Source organism: Haemaphysalis longicornis, unplaced genomic scaffold (genome assembly GCF_048455015.1).
Source record: "Haemaphysalis longicornis isolate Haplotype H1 unplaced genomic scaffold, Haemaphysalis longicornis Haplotype H1 scaffold_9, whole genome shotgun sequence".
Taxonomy (NCBI): Eukaryota; Metazoa; Arthropoda; class Arachnida; order Ixodida; family Ixodidae; genus Haemaphysalis; species Haemaphysalis longicornis.
In genome coordinates, this window is record NW_027526460.1 from 31236988 (window position 1) to 31257186 (window position 20199).

Sequence of the window (20199 nt, forward strand, 5' to 3'; positions counted from 1 at the left end):
AACAGCTCATGTGTACAACATAACTAGCACTTTACAAAATCTCTAGAACTAAGATTTTGTGTACAGCTTTAATCTTACCATAGCGGCTGCTGCAACACTCAGGCAAGTCCGCCACGCCAAACTTAGAGGCTTGGTCTGCTTGGAGCAATGCAACAAGCATGTGTTAGGAGTTTCACATAGTTAAGGTAGCCAGCATCGCCTCTTCTGCAAGAAGCAATGTGTACCGCCATGTTAGGGGTCAAGAATTGTTCAGAATCCAGTAGCCTTTGCAAAGGGACTAGAAAATTTGGAGTGCTGGTCATTAGTTTACTGTGTGACTACGTGGCTTTGTTCCCCTCGAGCATTGCTGGATCACGGGTTGTGATCAAATTGTGAATAAATGTGGAATGTTATCAGTGGGGAGGCAAAGTGTGATATGTGCAGGTGCTGAATGCAAACAATATATTTGTTATAAAAAATTTAATTTAATCCTTTTTTTTGTAGTCATGCCTGGCCTTGCTTCAAAAGCTGGGGAAAATATTTCGGGTACCGGGCTGCTGACCAAGTACTACACTGCTGTTAATGCGCTTTGCTGAACCTATCTCTTTTTTAGGCTGGATAACTCCAGCCTTCACTTTTCGTTAGTTGCCGCCACATAACAGCCATTAAGGCAGAACGAAAAGGCAGGGAAGGAGTGGATTGTTTATTTGCATTGTTTGGTATTGTCTTGCTTCCCGTGTGCAGGCTGTGACCGGATGCAGCCATGGGCACGGTTGTCCTCGAAGAGTACGAGCTGCTTGGGGACCCCAAGTACCGCTCTTATGTCACTGCCATTGATAAGGCTCTCAAGAGCTTCGACAACACCAGTGAATGGGCCGATCTCATCTCAGCCCTCGGCAAACTCAACAAGGTACACACAGCAGTGGCAATAACTGTCTGACCACCTTATCAGAACGTAGCTTAAAATGTGTGATTCGTGTTCTGAGTCGTTTTCTTTATTTCGTTTGCCACTGTGCATGCATTTATTGATAAGCAAGAAGTGCATTCCAAACTTGCGTATAAGCACGCTCTTCTTGCAACTTTATGACAGATTTGTCAGCATACAAGTACTCAGGGTGAAATTTTTAACTGCGCACATGAATACTGTACGAACTATATCTAATCAAAAAAGCAGGGGGGTGAGGGGGGGGAATTATAACCACCCTGTACCTTAAAGGAGCACTGACACGAAAATTTTATATTACACTTTTATTGCTTTTATCGATGCTTAATGGTCTGGCGAACCTGAAACAGCACTTCACATACTTCAGCGCGCGATAGTTAATTACATTGAACGGCCTGAAAATCGTTTGTTTCAAATTCCCGCGCTTTCATCCCGAACAGCGCATATGACAGACTCCCTGCCTGACCTCACCGCTTTGTGCGGATGTCACCGGCGCCCGCTTGAGAGGGTGTTGCGCCCACTCGCCGCTCGTGGGGCCGCGCGCGTGAAGTGACGTCACGAGTTTTTGACGAGCGCTGGCGCGTCACTTCTTTTTCCTCTCCTGGAGTGATGTCACGCTGATGTCCATTTGCTGAGTGCCGCTCCACGCGCTGCTCCGTCGGCGCGATAAATGAGATCTAATTGAACTATGTTCTTCGCGTCGCAGGCTGCTCATATTTCAGCCAGGGTATTCTGTTGAGTGAAGGAAGCGAACTGTGCAATAATATTAACGCCAAAAATTGGTGTCAGTGCTCCTTTAACATGGAAACATTGAAACTAAAAAGTTGGGGCAGGGGAACGGCAAAGTTGTAATGACTTGGCTGATGATTTTTGTGCCCGATGCATTGGGTAACTGGTGACAGTGGAAGAAAATGATGAGGCGTAATGCATTGAAACCTTCGAAACAAGCAATGTTCTTTGTGTGATTTGGTACTGAAACAGCTGATGACTGTATTTCCTTGTCTGTAGACTTAAGAGAACTCCATTTCCTTAGAAAGAGACACTAAAGTAGATACGCATTATTCACGGTTGCATTGTACTGTTTAACTTGTAATTTATTATTTGTCTAAGTAGCAGATGTCTTTTGTTTGTAACGGGTAGCAGAGGAGAAAGCGTTGCAGTGACAATGTCACACTATTTCGCAGTTCGTTTTCATGGTGCTTCAGTGCTTGAAATTCAGATTTTCACCCTTTTCTGTGGTTAAAATTAAACAAACAAAGCCTTGAGAGTTTTCCAGTGTGTTGTAGTAGCAGATGTCAGCAAATTAGTTGGAAGCTTGTGATGGGGAAGTGGCACTTTTCAAAAATAAGGGTAAATTGGTTGGAAAAAGCTCGGGACACCGCTTATGCATTCCAGACTTTAATCTGGTACGGTGGCTAGACAATGTTCTCAGCACACCTCAGCATCCTTTTGATGTGGGAGCGGACACCCTGTGGAACCCCTTTCTCCTGCATTTGGTTGTCGGCACTTTCTCAAATGCAGCTTCTACAGTGCTGCACAGAAGTCAGTGAAAAAGAGTTTAGACTTTGGAGCGCACCTCTAAGTTGCCTTTAGTAGTGTCCCTTGGGAGGTTGTGGAAGGTCAGACAGTGCGTGGTTGTGGTTAGGTTGTCTGCTTTATTAAATCGGAGCAGACAACCTGAGTTCTGAGCCGTTTGTGGGCAGTGCAACACTGCTCTTGTAATAGAAATACTATGGACAAAAAAACAAAGAGTGGAGCTGCTCTGGAGCAGTTCTGAGCAGTCGAGAATGACAAATAACAGAGACTGTATACTTTCTTCTGTACAGTGTTGTCGGCATGTCTTCGGAACTTGTCTAGTTTCGAATCAATTCCATGGTAGAGTGGAGAGTTTACGTTGGGAATCGCGATACACCCTTGGTGGTTGCCTACTTAGCGCCCTTTGATGAAAAACCCCTCCTCTTTCCTCCGTTGTGGTGCAGGTGGTGTCTGGCCACCTGCGGTACCAGGTGATCCCCCGTCGTCTGACGGTGAGCAAGCGGCTGGCGCAATGCATGCACCCAGCACTTCCCAGCGGGGTGCACCTCAAGGCCCTGGAGTCGTATGACCTGCTGCTGCGTGCCGCGGGCCCCCAGCGGCTGGCCCAGGAGCTCTTCCTCTATGGGGCGGGCCTCTTCCCCCTCCTGGCGCACGCCGCCATGAACGTGCGGCCCGCCCTGCTGGCCCTCTACGAGGCACACTTTCTGCCCCTCGGGGAGCGCCTGCGGCCCGCCCTCAACGGCTTCCTCGTCGGCGTCCTGCCGGGCCTCGAGGAGGGATCGGACTACTACGACAGGTATGCTATCGAGACTCGCTGGAGGATGACCTTGAATGACCCCGGCGACAACACAGAAGGCACGAAAACCCGAGGAAGGCCAAAAGCGAACCAAAGCATGTATAAGAGACGATTAATGATTACCACAGTGAACTGATGATTGATTAGGAATTGAATGATTAGTGAGGTGGGATTAAGGGGAATCTGCTCCGTTACCTGGAGACAACCGACTTCACACAGCGGCTTTGGCCTGGACTGCCATGTTAATGACTGATGTGCCCGGACTGACTTAGCCCCATCTTTTGTTCTTTCTCCTCTCTTTCTCTATCTCGTCAGCACTCTACCCTATCCTTTCCCTCCCCCTCTGCTTCCCTTCCCCTGCAGTTAGTTGTATGCAGGTGAGCTCCCTGATGGGCTTAAAAATATCGCCAGTGCACTTTGTTTCCTCTTCTTTTCCCTCAAACCACAATCAAGGTGGATTGAAATGAGTTAGAATAGCTTAATGATTTATTGTAATGATTACAATTGAGATTAAAGTGGATTAAGGGTGCTAAAATGCCATGGCTGTTGTGTCAATGGGTATACAAAAGGTTCCCGTCGTAGTAGCGCGCCAGGCTTTCGCCTTTAAAACACACTTAAGAGGGCTGAGTGCCCAAAAAAATGTTGCGTTTAATCTATTTATTTGTATAACCTATATAGTATGTATCATTTGTAGAATTATTGTATAATATATTCTCTCACCATTTTTTAAATCTGGAAAATGCAGGTGAATTCTGCCTTTTGTGGAGTGCATGCGCTCCACAGTTTAGGCTGTGAGGCAGCTGTTATTTCAAACACTTTTTTTATCCCCTTACTATCAGTGAGTGTAGAGTCTGTTCCCTCATTGCCTATCACCTTTCCTACTTAAGCATAGCAGTCCTTGACCTTCCAGCATGGATATCAAGCGGCCGCAAAGATTAGATAACTACACATTAAGGAGACTCTGAATGCATAAAAATAGGAGATTCCAACACACAGTAAAGCTGCTAATATAGTATTTATTCGAATCTAGGCCGGCCCCGATTCTAAGCCGACCCCCGAAAGTCCGAACCCACGAAAAAAAAAAAAAAGTACCTCGAATGTAGGTCGAACAAAAAGGCGAGGTCAGCGTTCACAAAAAGAAAACATGTTTATTGAACATGAAGATGCGGTGCTGGAACTCAATCAGTTTTTGGACTAAGGATGCCCTCCACCGGGCTCTACCATCTGCGCCTCATGCTCGCAATAAAGATTTATCAATCAATCAATCAATCTTCAAAATCACCGGGCAACTCCTGGGCGATTGAGGTTCGACGACGGAGGCTAAAGCCGAAGCGCTACACGAATTTTTGTAGCCTCGTTCCCTTGAAAGCTCCCTTGCTTTTGCCTGGAGCACTTCTGTCGTTACTAGAAGGGCAGCTGCTCGCTGCGTCCGAACGAAGTCAGTCAATGCCATCTCCATTTTGTGGTGACGGCCTTCTCGTGGTCCGGTGAATGCCATCCTCGTTGCGGCGCACGCAAATATCCTCTCCCGTTGCGTCTTCCAATGACGGACATTTTTTTTCATCCACGCCGCAGTCCCGCCCGGCTTGAACGTTCGACGACAACTCCGCGGCTAAAACAACTTTTCTTTTAAAAGCGGCACTATAATGGCACCGCTTGTTTGGTGCAATTGCGCTGTCAAAACCAAACGCCACACCGCATGCAGGCCACTATCCGCTCAGTTCAAAATGGCAGCATCGCCCCCAGCTATGGTCGAGTGAACTAGAATACTTTAGCCATAGCCTAGGCTATGCTTTAGCTATGGCCCCTTAAGTGGCTACTGGCTCGTCTAGTAATGGCTACAATACTTTCTTTTCTAGGTGGCGCTAGCTGCGCGCCACTTCCCTCAATTTCACTTGGAAATTGGCGCGTGTTTCAAAATCCTCGAATCCAAGCCGACCCTGGAGTTTGATATATCAGTATTTCAAAAAAACTATCTGCTTAGATTCGAAAAAATACAGTAGGCTTTCTTCCTGGTTCTGGCATCTTTACTCTGTCAAGCAAGCCTCGTAGCCTGGCACTAATCACGACATTTTTCCACCTTGATTTAGCAGTGTCAGTTTAAAGTTTGTTGTGCAGAAGGTCAGGGGACAGAGTCGCAACATGTGGAAGTGCGACTAGGTTGATACTATGTGAAAAAAAAAAAAAAAAAAATGCGGCAGAGAGTTATAAATTAATTTACTCCCACATGTTCAGATTTTTTGGGAAAAAAAGTGAATCCACTGTGCAATTTAATGGTACTCATTGTTGTAACTTTCATGTGCGTTCAATAGTGCAACGATTCATATACCACTTTTCCAACTTTGCAAGCATCACTGGGGAACCTGTAAAAGGGGGTGCTGTGGTGTACGTCTGTGCACAAGTCTCGGTCATCAATGTTGAGACAGACCCGTGAACCTCATTTGTGACGGAGAGAATCGCATGCAGGTGCACACGTCAGATTCATCCTTCTCATTTTGTTGATCACCTTCTCAATGAGGTGTAGAATGAAAGGCCGAGTCTCTCATAAGGTTCCGTTCCAAAACTTGCCACCTGTTGGGGTGCAGAGCGCTAGTGTTTGGGAAACCATCACTCCTGCTTCCACCCGCACCGAAGGACATTGCTCCTTACCAAGCTTCTGTGGTCTGCAGTGGGTGCAATGACATTTAGCGTCACGCACCCAGACTGATACCGAAACCAGTCAAGAGGGGCACCACAGCACCCAGGCTGATACTGGAACCAGTCAAGAGACGGCGCCACAACCTCCTAGACGAACAATGAGAGCCGGCCTTTCCCGCCATGTACACCAAATAAAATAGTAGGCACGGATCAAACGACAGTGGGCGCTTTCTCGTGAAAGACAGCGATGCCAGAGGGCCAATTCGTCTGTGCAGTGACGTGAAGCAGAAGCCAAGTGTGATCTAACAGAGGAAAATCCCCAAGCTCGTCAGGCAGCAGTCAAGGTTCAGCAGCAGCGAAGGAAAGCAAATCCTGCGGTTTAAGTTCGGGAAGCTCAAGCGAAATGGCAGAGAGGGCAAGCTAACCCTAATTTGGAAAGGACAAATGCAAGCTGCACGCAAATGAATCCCCAACTTCAGGTCCAGATAAACTTAAAAGGTACTCACAACAATAACTCAAGGGAAACACTGGCAAATCACTGCTTCGCACTTACAACTGCTTTGGCATTGAGTGGAACGGCATCTGTTTTTCTTTTGGTGTACGTTAAAAGGCCGCTTCTCTACCCCCTGGTTTCAGGACGGATGCCCTGCTTCTCAATGTGTGTGTAGCAGTGGAGAAGAGCTACTTCTACGGCAGCCTCTGGAAGTGCATCCTGTGCAACGCCAACATCCGCCAGGCCGCGGTCAACTTCATCATCTCGCACTACAACCGCAAGCTCAGCATGGAGGACCAGCTGTTCTGCATCGGCACCGACATCGACTGCATGGTGAGCCACTGACACCCCCCGGGGTGGGGATTTGGACTCTGGTCACAGTGGGAGCGTGTTCTCAGGGCACTTCTAGCAAGCGGCTTCCACCTTGCCTTGTGGCCATTTGCCTTTTGGGAAAATTTAATGGAGATCAGCGCATTTTATGGCCGCAGTTAAAAAAGAATCTATACCATCTTTTGAAAGAATGTCAGTTACATGGCTGACTGTGTTATTCCCGGAGAGAAGCGGGCACAACACAAAAAGACCAGGCTCAAGACAGAGATGATAAAGCATGAAGTTACAGCCTTGTAGAGTCGAGTGGCCGCAGAATGCATGCGAGTTGATCAGACTGTGGGGCCACTCGTGTTGCTAGGATCATGAGTGAATATTTTTTATTTCTTTATTTACCCTCCAGGCCGGACGGCATTACATCGGGGAGTGGTTACAATTTTACAATACAAACACAATAAAAAGGCAGTCAGTTACAATACAAAAGCAAATAAAGCAATCAGTTTGTTATATAAAGATACATTCAGTCAGATAAATTCAAGTAAATAAATAATTCAGGTAAATAACAAAAGCAGTCAGATATAATACAAACGCAAGTAAAGCAATCAGTTTGTTTTTAAAGATAGATTCACCTTATGCAATGTTAGCAAGGGCATCGTAAAAAAAATGGTTATCAGTAATCGATACAACTTCTGCAGGAAGGGGGTTCCAGTCTCGTGATGTATGGGGTATAAATGATTGTGCGAACGTTCTGTTAAGACATGAATTGAGACCTACTTTGTGAGCGTGATCAATGCGATGGGAAAGATATGGTGGAGAGGGAATTAATTTATCGCGTATGTCATTATGATGGTACAGTGCGTGGAATAAGCTGTATAGCAAAAAAATAGAGCTTTTTTTGGTACGGTGAGCGTGTACAATCAGGTAGTTGTAGAAAAGGCTGCAAGGAGAGGAGTGGGAGAGCATATATGCTAGAAGGAAAAGCCAAAATGCAGCAGCTGTCAGGCATTTTGCACGCGGACGTGCTCTCCAATTTTGAAAATTTTCTTCAACTCCAACTGGATAACAGGTTGTATGCCTAGTATCGCGCATGGGCAGGCTTTTATAATTAATTATTTGTCTCACCATATTGCATTACATGTACATATATTGACATGGGTTTCTTGGCTGCCATTTTGCTTGGCTTTTCCATTTCATGGAGTGACTTTTTTTGGTGGTGTGCAGTGTACATTAATGCAGTTTCTGCCAAAACTTGGACTGTTCGCATTTCTCTTGACAGTCTACCACTTGCTAATTTAGCAGACTGCTATTTTATCCCAGTCTACTTGAAGTCAGCCTGTCTAGATACAGCGGAATCTCCTTGAAGGAGCCATGAAGACAAAATACAAGTTCGTTTAATTCAAAAGATTTCATGTTTTATAGTGCCCCCAGCACTTCTGCGGATACAAACGATGCTTTATTCACTGAGAAATTGATCAATTTAGGTTAAAATTTTGATTTTCCCGCCAAATCGACGTGCTTTCGTGGTCCGCAATGGCATCTTGGGAACCCACCGCTGTGCAGGCGATTCCGAAGCCTTGTTTACCGTTAGTGAACCTAGATGGCGCCACCATACCGTTGCAAGCCATTTTCTGCCTTTGGTTTGTTTTTGACGCTATTTAAAGCTGGCTTGTTTTTGTAAAGGTAGAAAATAATCGTTTCGTGAAACATGGTGCTCGCTCGACAAATATGGTCACGTAAGACACCATTGCTTGCGTCAGTCGGCCAGTGTCGTCTGAGACAACCCCAAAGCCCCGCAGTGCTGTGCAGCTAAACCAAGCATAGTGCGCGCAGCACCAACAGCAGTACGCATCAGTGCTATGTTTACGTGTGCTTTCGGAACTTCTGTTCATCCCACCATTCTTACTGGTATAAAAAAAATGTAAGCTAAATTTTTCAGCGCAGATATCTCGTTTGGTAAGCTGATAAGCTCTGCCTAATTTGCGTTTGCTTTTGCCGGCCTCTGCCAATCTCAGAGCTGTCTGGTATGACATCATAGGTTCTGTTGCGGGAAATGAGCTAGTGGGTCGCATGGCCATTCTCTTGTTTCCTAATTATGTAGCTTATTTGAGCGAAGTTTGCATTAAAAGTGGTGTCAGTATGATTCTAACGAGGCACTCTTTCGAATGAACCAAACTTGTGTTTTGTCTTCATGGCTCCTTTAATTAAACCGTACTCGCATAAGCTGTAGTTTCTTTTTATTCACAGTTAAGTCGAATCCCCAACTCGGTGTTCCTCTAACCTAATGAATTCGGATAAACCGTAGTGCCAGTTAGTACTACTTCTTCGCGTCCCCATCACATGTGGTTTAATGAGGTTTCACTGTACGTTCATTCAGCCAGGTATTTAGAAACCCTTCATTGTCCCTAGAGGCAAGAAGTTGTGCAGGTTGAGTGTACTGCACAGGCCAGAATTTCCAGCCAGGGACTGCTCGATGGACCCGGCAAAGTTCCATAGAGAAGACACTGTTCGTTGCCTCCTTGTTGCCTCTATAGCAGGCCTGGATCCGACTCCGACTTGTGCATTGCTCTAATTCACGTTTTGGGTGCAGTGAAAAAGCACTGCAAACACAAAGCAGACAGACAAAACAGTGCTGAGCTTAAAGCGCAAACAGACGTAACACTAGAGGTACTAATGTTGCATGTTACGTCTGTTTGCTCTTTAAATGATGGAACAGCGCTAACTTCCCATCCGTATTTTTTTCGTTGCGTTTCGAACCATGGGAATTACTCACCAACTAGCCCTGCAGGAGGTTCTACCAAGTTGCATTGCTTTTGAAAGAATGTCAACCAGATGTTTGGTGACATCTGGTTGACAGTGACAGCAGGCGAGGCTATTGGTACCTCATTGCATTTGCCCTACTGACGTCAGCTGGCCCGTCTTCTTCCAGGTGCAGGGCCTGTGTGCTTCCCTGCAGGACTCGAGCTTCCTGGTGCAGCGCAGTGCCCTGGAGCTGCTCCTCCTGGGCTTCCCCATGCACAACTGCCAGCTGGTGTACTCCGATCGGGTGCGCATCTGCACTGCCGCCGTAGGGGTCCTGCTCCGGAGGGACATGTCGCTCAACAGGTGTGCATGATGATTGACAAAGAGAGAACACGCAATTTTTTTACTTAACAAGCTAAAACTGCACACATAATTTTTTTTTTTTTTGCATTTTTAAACAAAATGAACATTTCCGTCCTGTCTCCACATACATCTGGGCGGCAGGCTATGCTTTTTATAGCCCCAACCTCGGATGCAAGACGTCTGCTACGCAGGGTTTGTGAAAAAAAGTAGAATGGGCTGTGCTCGAAGGACTTGCATTTGTAGAGCAGCTAAAGAAACACTTTTTTTTTCTTGATGATACTAGGACATCAAATTTAGGTTGAGGAGTTCACACAGTTTAAGTACTCCTTGGCTATAAATTATCTTGCAGCAGGCAATGGAAAATTAATTTATACCATTTAGAGGTGCCATAATGCACACAAGAATCATCTACTATTCATGCATTTAAATGAAGCAGCCAGCAACATAAACTACAGTTATCTGGTTTTGTTCTTTGGTTCAAAATCCTAATTGTACTGCTTTTTTTTTTTTTTGCTCTAACTCTTTTGTTTATTATTAATGCTTTTACAAATGGCCTTCAGCTTCGCACTTAGTTGTCGCAGCTCAGAAAAACTTGGTGTTATCTTATTCCTGCATGGAAGTCTGCTTCGATTACTGTACTGATATTTAACACTGTACTGATATTTAAAACAAATTTTTGTTACTGTGATAATTGGCATTGGTGGTAATGTCATTAAAAACTAAGCACATTCTTTTTGTGCAGGTCAAAGGCACGGACTAAAATGAGTAGCGTGTGCATTCTCCCATATCATTATCATGTGTGCACTGACCTTAAATAAAACAATGGGGCGACATGGTCAAGGCTGTGTTATGTATATCGAGCACGTACCAGTGCAGTTATGTGCAGGGCTGTTATTTCTGCCTGCTTCTGATAAGGAGTCCGTCTGCAGAGGTACATTCTTTTGTTCCTTTTGTTTTCTCATCTCATTTTCTCATTTGCTGTATCCACCCATTCTTTCTCTCTCTTTGTACGTATAGCCATGGACAAATCAAGAGCAAACGTGAAAATATGAACCAGAACACACAAAATCAAGGAATATATTTCATGGAGATCTTTTAATGGCACGGTTGTGGCACATTTGAAAGGTCACTTTCCCAAACTGTTACCCCTATAAAGCCATGCAACAACAGGACTTGCTGGGAGATAAAATGCCCTATTTTGTGTGTTTTGGTTCATATTTTCGTGTTTGCATTTCTGTTGTCGATGATGGTGCAGCCACAAGCAAAAGTTTATGGACCAGGGAAATGACAATTTTAGGTTATTTCTATTCCAGTAGCAGCCCGACAAACTGCCGTGCACATGCGAGATGTAGTATAGTTAGTTACTGAAGCTATCAAAAACGACGCACATAGTACCCCGGGCTGCCGTGTGGCCAAGAAATAACCTAAAATTGCTGCTTTCGTGGTGCATAAACTTTTGCTCTTAGGTGTACGCGTGCGCGGGCGGGCAGGCAGGCAGGCGGGGTGGGTCTGGGTGTGGGTGAGGGGCTAGGTGTAGGGAGGTGGGTGGGGCGGGGGGAGCGGGTAGCTGAAATTTTTGGCCCACAGTAGTTGTTAGGCTCTTAACAATATCCAAGTGCCATGCCAAGGAAATCCCATTGTTATGACCTATTATTGTTATCACCGGGTTCCAAAATAAAATGGCGAAACAGAGCTCAAAACATTTTATTCGCATGCCAGCAACGTCGTATACTACTACCTATTTGCGAAAAAGAAGCCATAGTCGGTCAGCTTTGTTTGCTTAACGCGAAGCTGACGCACACCTTTTTCAAGAGCATCGGTAAATGCTTCACCTAGCTGAGCAAAAGCTCCTTGCCGGAAGCGAAGTCCCTGAGGAACTGTATCATGCGCTGGGCCTCCTGTGAAGCCGCTACCTGAGTAGGCTGTGCAACCGCGTTGTCAGAGTCGTCACTAGGGAGTTTTAGCTGACCGTTTTTCATGGTTTGCTCCACTCCAATACCAAGTGGGAGTGCCACCTGTCCAAGCAGGCCATCAGTACCAAAGCAGACTGTCGGAAACGGTCAGTTAAAACTCTCCACTGTCACAGCTATCCTTGGCACCTATCCGCACAATGATCGCCTCTTCAGTGAGGCACTCGTACATTTCTAAAACTTCAATCCCGATGTCCCTACTGCGAAAAACCGGCAGCAGTCGAAGAGGCACCCAGTCATATTCAAAGCGGTTCATACGTGACACAACAAGCTAACTTGTGAGTGAGGAAGCGGGCATGGGGATGACAAAGCGGCGGTGCCAGAAGGGGTTTCCAGAAGGAAAACTGCTCCCCTTCGCCCCTCGCTTCGTTGTAAGTGGCGCATTCGACTCGCTTTCTGAGTGGTAGATCGGATGTGATGCGCATCGTGGCGCATGTTGGCGTGGTTTGCACAGAGAGTGGGCGGCAGCTCGCATTTACGGTGCACGCTGTAACCGGATTCAATCGTTGTATCCTATATCACGGCACTGGAGCATTGTAATAAGCGCTTTATTTTACCGCAGAAAGCATACAAAAGTGGATGGTGCCACAGTTGCCCATTGTTATATCCGGTATATTGTTATAAATGGCATCGTTACAAGTGGACTCTACTGTAATAGGGTAATTAGGTTCACCACTTGTTTTACTGCTCTCCCTGTGTTTGGACTTGGTGCCTCACGGGTTTGCATTTTCTTCCCATTGCCTTTTCCTGGCAGGCGCCTCTTCGCCTGGCTGTTTGGGAGTGATGGCTCGACCGCGGTTAATGCGGTGCCTTCGGAGAGTACGGACCAGTCCTCCTCCTCGCCACCCCCCAGCTCCCCGGAGCCCACGAATGTTGCGTCGTCCACCTATTTCAACATGTACTCAAGCCACCTGCTCTTGGATGCCCTCAAGAGCCTGTTCAGTGTGAGTGTGGGACACTTCCTTATTCCGTGCCGAGCCGATTGCCAGTGGTTTGTGTGGTAAGGCAGACATTGTATACAAGGAAGTGTGTAATTTTATTAATTCATGAACTTTTATGAATATTTTCACAGCCCTACTGGGGAAACACGAGCAAGAAATGTTTAACGAGTAGTCTTTTCTCAGTACTCCTGTTTCAACATCTTCTTTTATGTATAGGTGCTGTCAAAAGTAATTGGAACAGTCTCTTAAATTTACAGGAATTTCTTCTTCCGGAAACTGCCTGACTGCATCCTCCCTAATAGAAAAAGCTTCGTGTAAAGCGGTGATGGCCAGTAAGACAAATAGTTTGTGACACTTACAAAATTCTTGTTCCAGTTACTGATGACGGCACCTTCCCACTTAAAATTAGCTGTCGCGATAAAATACCAAAAGTCTTGACATCTTTTACCATTTCGTGTACAGGTTTCCTACACTTGTGCTGAAGTGAACACTAGTGAGCATTAGATTTCAGTAACTGATTGCTGATTTTTGATGTGTTTTTTGTAAGTAGGTTGTAGCGAGCACTTCTATACTATAAGATAGCAGACATTTAGCCCAAGACACGGTTTATCTGGCTCACCTTGTCTATTCTGTTTCCGTAGCCATCGACAGCAAGGTCACCCGTCCTTGCAAGCAACTTCTCAGTCTTCTGGCCATACAGGATTCTGGTCTGCCTCATGGATAAGCACGAGATTACAACCAGCATACTTGACGACATTCTCATCGACGTGTTCAGGTCAGTCGCTGATCATCCTGTGATCTCATCTTCGTTTTCGGTGCTAAACTCTGGTATTTATTTTGTGAACTGTTCACTTTGTATAGCAATGCATCATTCAGAAGTAACCCCAAGTAAGAGATAGTATCACAGTTTGCTTTTTGTTGCCCAAAGCCATATCCCTTTTTTTTTTTTTTGTGCGTCAGAGCTTTCCTCTCCACTCCTGCCCCCTCTAAAATTCTGAACGTGTGCTAAAATGATTTGTCAGTTTATTTTTTCCTAGAGAGGTGAGATTTTGTCTCGCCTAAAATATTTCCAGGCAATATAAATTAATTTTTAACCATCCACCAAGTCCACGGAGGAGACAACAAAAAGAGGCAATTTGGTGAAGGAAAGATTGGCACCTGAATAAACAGCATGTTGGCCCAAAAAATGGAGAGAGAGAGAGAGAGAGAGAGAGAGAGAGAGAGAGAGAGAGAGAGAGAGAGAGAGAGAGAGAGAGAGGGGGGGGGGGGGGGGGGGGGATTCTACGACCAAAAGGTGGGCTTGGTTTTGAAGCTTGAGAGAGGCATCCTCAGTCCAGTATTCCACGTGGCATCAAAATCCCTTTGAGCCAGCCGTAGTTGGTCGTCCCAAAGTTCATTGGTGAAAAAGTGAGAATGGACCTCTCCCTGTATGTAAACACCGTGACGTCACGAAGCGCACGTGCGCGACGGGTGGCACCTGCTGGCGGCCTCGAAATGCGGCTTCGGTTGGCAGAACGCGCCTGCGCCGCCGGCCCGGCCTGGCCGCGCGGTGCCCGAAAAGAACGATGTGCCGATGGTTCGGGCCGTCGCTGGCCGCCTACATTACAGGTGGGGGTCTAGCTATCCTAGCTGCGGACGTCGCACCTCCATGTAGCTTTCTGCACCAACAACCTCCGCAACACTTTCGTATATGACGAGTGACGCTTTCGGATAATCAGTGCGTGACAGCATTAACGAGTCATTCTGAAGATTGGTGCGTTTGCGACGCGTTCCAAGAATGTTTTGTTATGATGCTTTATGTTAGGACGCATACCAAGGAAAGCTCATTCATTGTTGTTTTCGAGGTCCGCTTAAGCTGAGCGCGGTGCCTCAGGCAGCGTATACGCTCCCTGTTCTTGGTATCTCTGCGTCGCCCGGATACAGTGGCTTACGAACAATTGCATGTCGAGGGGGGAAAGGAAAGGTAAAGCATGAAAAGATTAAAAAGGAGGCAAAGCATGAAAATATTAAAAAGTAAAATTAGCAGCAACAAAACAAAAATATAAAGAGCAAAAACCAAAAATTATTCAAATAAAATTATCGCGATGATGTCGTGCTCTACATGGGTGACCGATTGCTTTGTTACATTTTTCCCCAGTAAAATCGCGAAACGGCTCATCGCCATTGTGAGAGTAACATAGCAGCCATATATTGTTAGTGCGTATAGCTTGCGACAGTGGCACTGAAATAATTATCCGTACTCGTTATTTCATGATAGTTAAAGTTAGTGTCCTTGTACACCCGCTGAATTCGCCGGCGTCGGGAGGCCACAACAAAAGAATACATTCACTGAGTCCGTTCGCTTAGGGCCAACAGATATCGAGTTTTTTCGAGACGCGTGAGCGGCCCAGCTCACGCCGAAGGCATGATGCTACATGCATGTGAGCACGGCAAGCATGTCAGTTTTGCCGCGTCCTAAAGGCATAATATTATTGATCAAGGTAAAACTTTATTGCATTTACAAGCAATGAATTTCGTTCGTCTTGAACAAATCTCCGCATACAACCAAACTTGTCGTGGTCGATTTGGCGGCAGGCGGCTATCGCGGATACTTCGAAACATTTATTTCGCGTAGCTATAGCAGGTCAGGCGTTCATTGTATTTTTAATACAGTACTCTATCTCATCAAAACATGACAATATTTCCCAGCAAGAAAGTTTCCATCTGACCCCAACCCCCGGTACTATTTCTGCTGGTACTACATGATAGCAGATGGTTAATAAACAGCATCATTTCATGGCAGTAATCAGCGCGGACTGCTAATGTAGACGATATGACTGCGCTTTGAAGAACAGCTGAAGTTCGAGAATGAGAAACGTTGCTATGAGTAAGAGCGGACGATGTCGCTGCTTGGGCTGCTAGCCTCTTCGGCGCATTGCGCGCATCCACAATACCTGCCGAATTTACCTGTTTGGGGACGCGGCAAAGCCTGATGCCGCTGATTTTGCTCGCACGATTTGCTTAGCCGAGAGCACAGCAACCCACCGGCATCAGAAAACCGAACACATAAACACAAACTCCACTTTTGCGCGCGTCTAATGCAGCCTCACTGCATACGCGCCGCGCGCGGGTCCGAATGTTTTGCCAACCACCCTCCCGGCCACACCCAGCATGTGCGCTCGCCGTGACGTCACGGCCGTCGCATGACGTACCCCGGGAGAGGTCCATTGGGGTTGGCTAGTGGAAATCGATCACATCTGCCTTCTATGTGTATGTGTCACGGTTCCAGGTTTTCCATAAAATCAGTGAAGCAGGGCTGCAGCACACATACAAGGCAGCGTGAAGAAATTGGTCATTTCGTCGTTTTGAGTGCTTTTGGCGTGCAACTGTCGTCTTTGACGTGCGTGTGGTACGTGTGAGTGGGCAGCGAAGAAGTCTGTTGGTCAAAAGGGGAGGGGGAGGAGGACGGTCGCTGTGGGGCACTTTTCCGCCACAATTGGCATTGCTGGCATCTTTCCCGGCTGTGTGCGCCTTTAGAGTGCTTGAGCACTCTGAGAATAGTTTGGAAAGCTCGTCTTCACGGTGGTCACTTGGGTACTTGTGTGTTTCCGTAGCCCCGATAACGCAGTCGTCCCTGGTCGCATTTCGTTGGCCGAAACACTCTTTCGTCGCCTTGGACAATGCCATTTCCAAAGCCGTTGCTGTGAATTTGGTCGGTTATTTTTTTTGGGGGGGAACAAGAGCCATAGCTGAAATTCGAATGCTTGCAGTTGAAAGCTCGCAGAGGCTGCAGCATTGGGATGTTAAGTGCAAGTTTGCAAGTGCTTTTTCTTATTACTCGACTGCACATGCAGTAAACACTAATATGTCCGAGTGATAAACAGCACAAAAAATACAGGATGAGACAGAATGTTGTGTCTGTGTTTTTCTGTTGTCCTGAATTTCTAGCGCTGTTTGTCGCTCAAATACGTACCAACTGGCCCGCCTGCAGTCTTTGTTGCACCAAAGTGTCATGGAAAGTATGTTCTGGTGCACGCCATAGATGCTCGTCAAAGCTCGCATTGAAGATAGGCGTACCTTTCCTTTTTTGTTGCGAATGCGAGTGCTCCCACCGTCATCGTCCTTTTCAGGTCGCTGTACATCGAGTGCAACCTGGGGACGGTGACCAAGTCGAGCCAGGAGAAGCAGGCCCACCGGGGCAACTTCGAGCTCATCAAGACGGCCAACCTGCTGTTCAGCTCCCTGGAGCCAGACTACCTCTGGGGTTACGTGTCCAAGTGCTTCCGGGGGGCCTGCGAGCGTGCCGTGGTGGCAGCGGCGGAGGCAGCGTCACCTGGCACTGCTGCCCCAAACGTGGCCAGATGCAGCGAAGGGAGCAAAGTGGCGAACGTTGGTGCCGGCCTCCCCTCACTCCTCGAAGTCTGCACCCTCTCGGAGTTCCTGCTTGAAGTCATTTCCCTGGTAAAGCCCTCTGCCGCTTGCATTTTGTGTTGTTTTCAGCTGTCGTTGTGCTGTTGCTTGATGGACATTTGTGGTATAGAGGTACCTTTTCTGAAAGCCAGGTAGCTCGAGAGCTAGACGGGGAATACTGGTTAGGTCTTGCTATGTTTAAGCTCTTAGCCAACTTTTTTGTGATGTAGGTACAGTGGCATGTTGTGAGAGTTCAAATTGATACCTCGACCCACGGAGCAAGAACAATATAGGAGGGGAAACGAAGCTTCCTAGCGCGGCCAGATAATGTCACAAGCGCTCGTCAGACGTTAAGCTAGCGGCATCTGCCGCGGGTGAAACTGCGGGGCTGCCGCTTTCGGCATTGCACTGCACAGCCATGGAAAGAAGTGCGGCCGCTATCATTTCGTCCATCAGGTGCCGCTACCCTCTCTTTCATCGTCACAGCGACGAAGCTTTGCAGGTTTTCGTTGTGACATTATCGGGTGGCTCGCCCGCGCTTATCGTGATGGGCCGTTTTGCCTCCTATATATTCCTGCTTCGTGCCTCGACCACACCAATGCCCCGAGCAAAAACCTTTTACAAGAAGGGCTAGCTACTCCTGTGATAAGCTGGGGTAGCGAATTGACTATTAAATGCCGAAAGCAGCCTGTGCACCAAATTTTTCTGGAGAAATTAGTTCTGAGGAACAATAAACTTGAAATGAAGTAAAAGGGGATCGGGACTAGAGAAACAGGACAGGGAATTGTTCTTCTTGCCAGGTGGTGAAGGCCAGAAATGCAAGCAATGAATTGTTGCACCAGGATAATTGACCCCAAGACAGGCCAGCCATTCAGACTTAATTGTGCAGGTGGAGTTCCCAAACTTACCTTCAAAGGGTTCGACATCTACTTTAGAGGCTGGCACCAGTGGCGGTCCCAAGGGGGGGGCGAAGGGGGCGATCCCCCCCCCCCTTAAAGAGGTCCTCAGCTTCTTATTATTTATTTATTTATTTTTTTTCGAAGCATTCCAATTGTGCGAGGTCGCAAACGTGTTGCGACCGTCAGAAATTGGGCTCGAGTCAGCCGTTGCACCGCCTACGGGGAGTCAAAAACCACTGTGTCGGTAAGTGATTTGTGCGCAAGCGGGTTACACCACATACGCGCACACGCCGGCATGGTTGTCACCTCCTCCGCAGAACTGGCGCAAGGAGAGGAGCGGTTCTTATTCGCCCCCTCCCCCCCTCCCCAAAAAAAAGTTTGCCCCCCTCTAAAACCAATCTCTGGTACCGCTACTGGCTGGCACAGGTGTGCATTGCATACTGTGCAATCTGAAAACTGGCTTTAAACACTGCTTCAGTGCATGCATAGGCACATCAAAGAAAGGCACCTTCTGAGTAAACGAAAAACTAGTTCTCTGAGAGCATTTCAGTGCAGCAACTTGGTGGTGCCGGTGGTATCTGTAAACAGAGCACTCGGGGGGGGGGGGGGGGGGCAGGTATCCTTCCCGAGGTATTGGCGAAGAGATGGCATGAAAAGCAAAAGTGAGCTCTTTGAGAATATTCCAACTCAAAAGTGTGTCTTATTGCCCCCAAAAAAAACAACTTCCACCGAGGTGTACAACAGTATGGTAGCCGGCCGCTTGGTACATCGTTTTAAAATGTAAAATGGCACGCGGATGGGTCGAGGCACATTAACAAAGCAATGCGCCTGGCAGGTGGGGTGTGGTGGAAGGCTTAATAAATACTCCTAGCCAATAATACCGCAGGGGTGGAAGCGAGGTCTGAAAGGCAGTGAGTTAAGATACCTGCTTCTAGCTGAAATGTAGAGTGTTTCAATGCGATCAACACAGATATTTATGATTTTAGTTTGAGGTTTGAGTGTGTGCGTGCATGCTTGCACACATTTGTGTCTGTGTGAATGCACCCACCACCCGTGGCTATATTCTACGTGATCTCGGCAATACCTTCCGAAGGGGCATTCAACCCAAAACTTGTTTCCGTCAGCATTTCCCCCACCAGGACACCCGCCGCGGTGGCTGAGTGGCTAAGGCGTTCAGCTGCTGAGCACAAGGTCGCGGGTTCAATTCCCAGCCGCTGCAGCCGCTTTTCTGGTGGAGGCGAAAAGCAAAAATGCTTGTGTGTTCAAGATTTCGGTGCACGTTAAAGATACCCAGGTGGTTAAAATTAATCCGGAGCCCTCCACTGCGGAGCCCCTCATCGCCTGTGTTGCGTCGGCGCGTTAAACCCTACAATCAAGATCAATCCCCCCACCAGGACACGTACGTGGAGACGGAGAACCTTCCGGGCCTGCTGCACAGCGTGGCCCAGGACCTGGAGAAGCACTGCAGCTCGCTGTCGGCCCCCGAGCTGCACGGGGCGCTGCTGCTGTGCTCCCGCCTCCTGTCCAAGGTGCAGCCCCGGCTGCAGCAGCAGGGGGGCACCAGCGAGCTGGCCGCCACCTTACTGGCCGACTCGCTGCACACCCCCAGCAGTCGCCACCACCCGACGACGACGGCCTCCTCGGACAAGCAGTCGGTTGCTTCGTGTTGTTGTGAGGAGGACCTGTCCCTGGCCACGCTCATCTCCAAGTGCGTCACCTCCTTCCAGAACCTCCTGCTGCACTTCGTCGAACTCTGGGTGCTCGCCAACGCCGGCGATGTGCTCCGCCAGTTTGGCACGGCGCTCGTCTCCAAGAAGGCCAAGAAAGGTGGGGAATTTTTTTTTTTTATTTGGGGCATGATACACATACATCACATGGTACATTTCAATTTTCATCTTCTGTCGAAGTGAACGGGGCTATAGGTGGTCGAGACGCCTGTCCAGGCCCCGTATCTGAGATTGCACAACGGCAGCAGCACCAGCTTAACAAAGCACATTCTCATGGCCTTTGTCCGATTTGGTCCCAAGTTTGGACTGGACATTCATGTATGCGCTGTATATATATATAATTTGCGTGTAATGGCTGCAGGTATTTATGTAAGATTTTGGTGAAAGGTATGGGGTGTGGCAACAAAGCACAGAGTAAGAGACACAAAAGACTCGTAAACTTTTTTGGTGATACTTGCCA

The 20199-nt window shown here is 47.4% G+C and overlaps 1 protein-coding gene across 5 annotated transcripts in view; it reads left to right on the plus strand.

Moving 5' to 3' along the window:
- LOC144152642 (protein DOP1A) overlaps window positions 1–20199 on the plus strand; it is a 58456-nt gene that overhangs the window by 1916 nt on the left and 36341 nt on the right. For all 5 annotated transcript variants that reach the window (XM_077683988.1, XM_077683991.1, XM_077683990.1 and 2 more), the window contains exons 2-9: window positions 724–889; window positions 2902–3254; window positions 6528–6717; window positions 9638–9813; window positions 12538–12727; window positions 13366–13499; window positions 16834–17164; window positions 19407–19839. In XM_077683988.1, coding sequence (XP_077540114.1) covers window positions 743–889; window positions 2902–3254; window positions 6528–6717; window positions 9638–9813; window positions 12538–12727; window positions 13366–13499; window positions 16834–17164; window positions 19407–19839 — 1954 coding nt within the window. In that variant the 5' untranslated portion in view covers window positions 724–742. The remainder of the gene's footprint in view (window positions 1–723; window positions 890–2901; window positions 3255–6527; window positions 6718–9637; window positions 9814–12537; window positions 12728–13365; window positions 13500–16833; window positions 17165–19406; window positions 19840–20199) is intronic.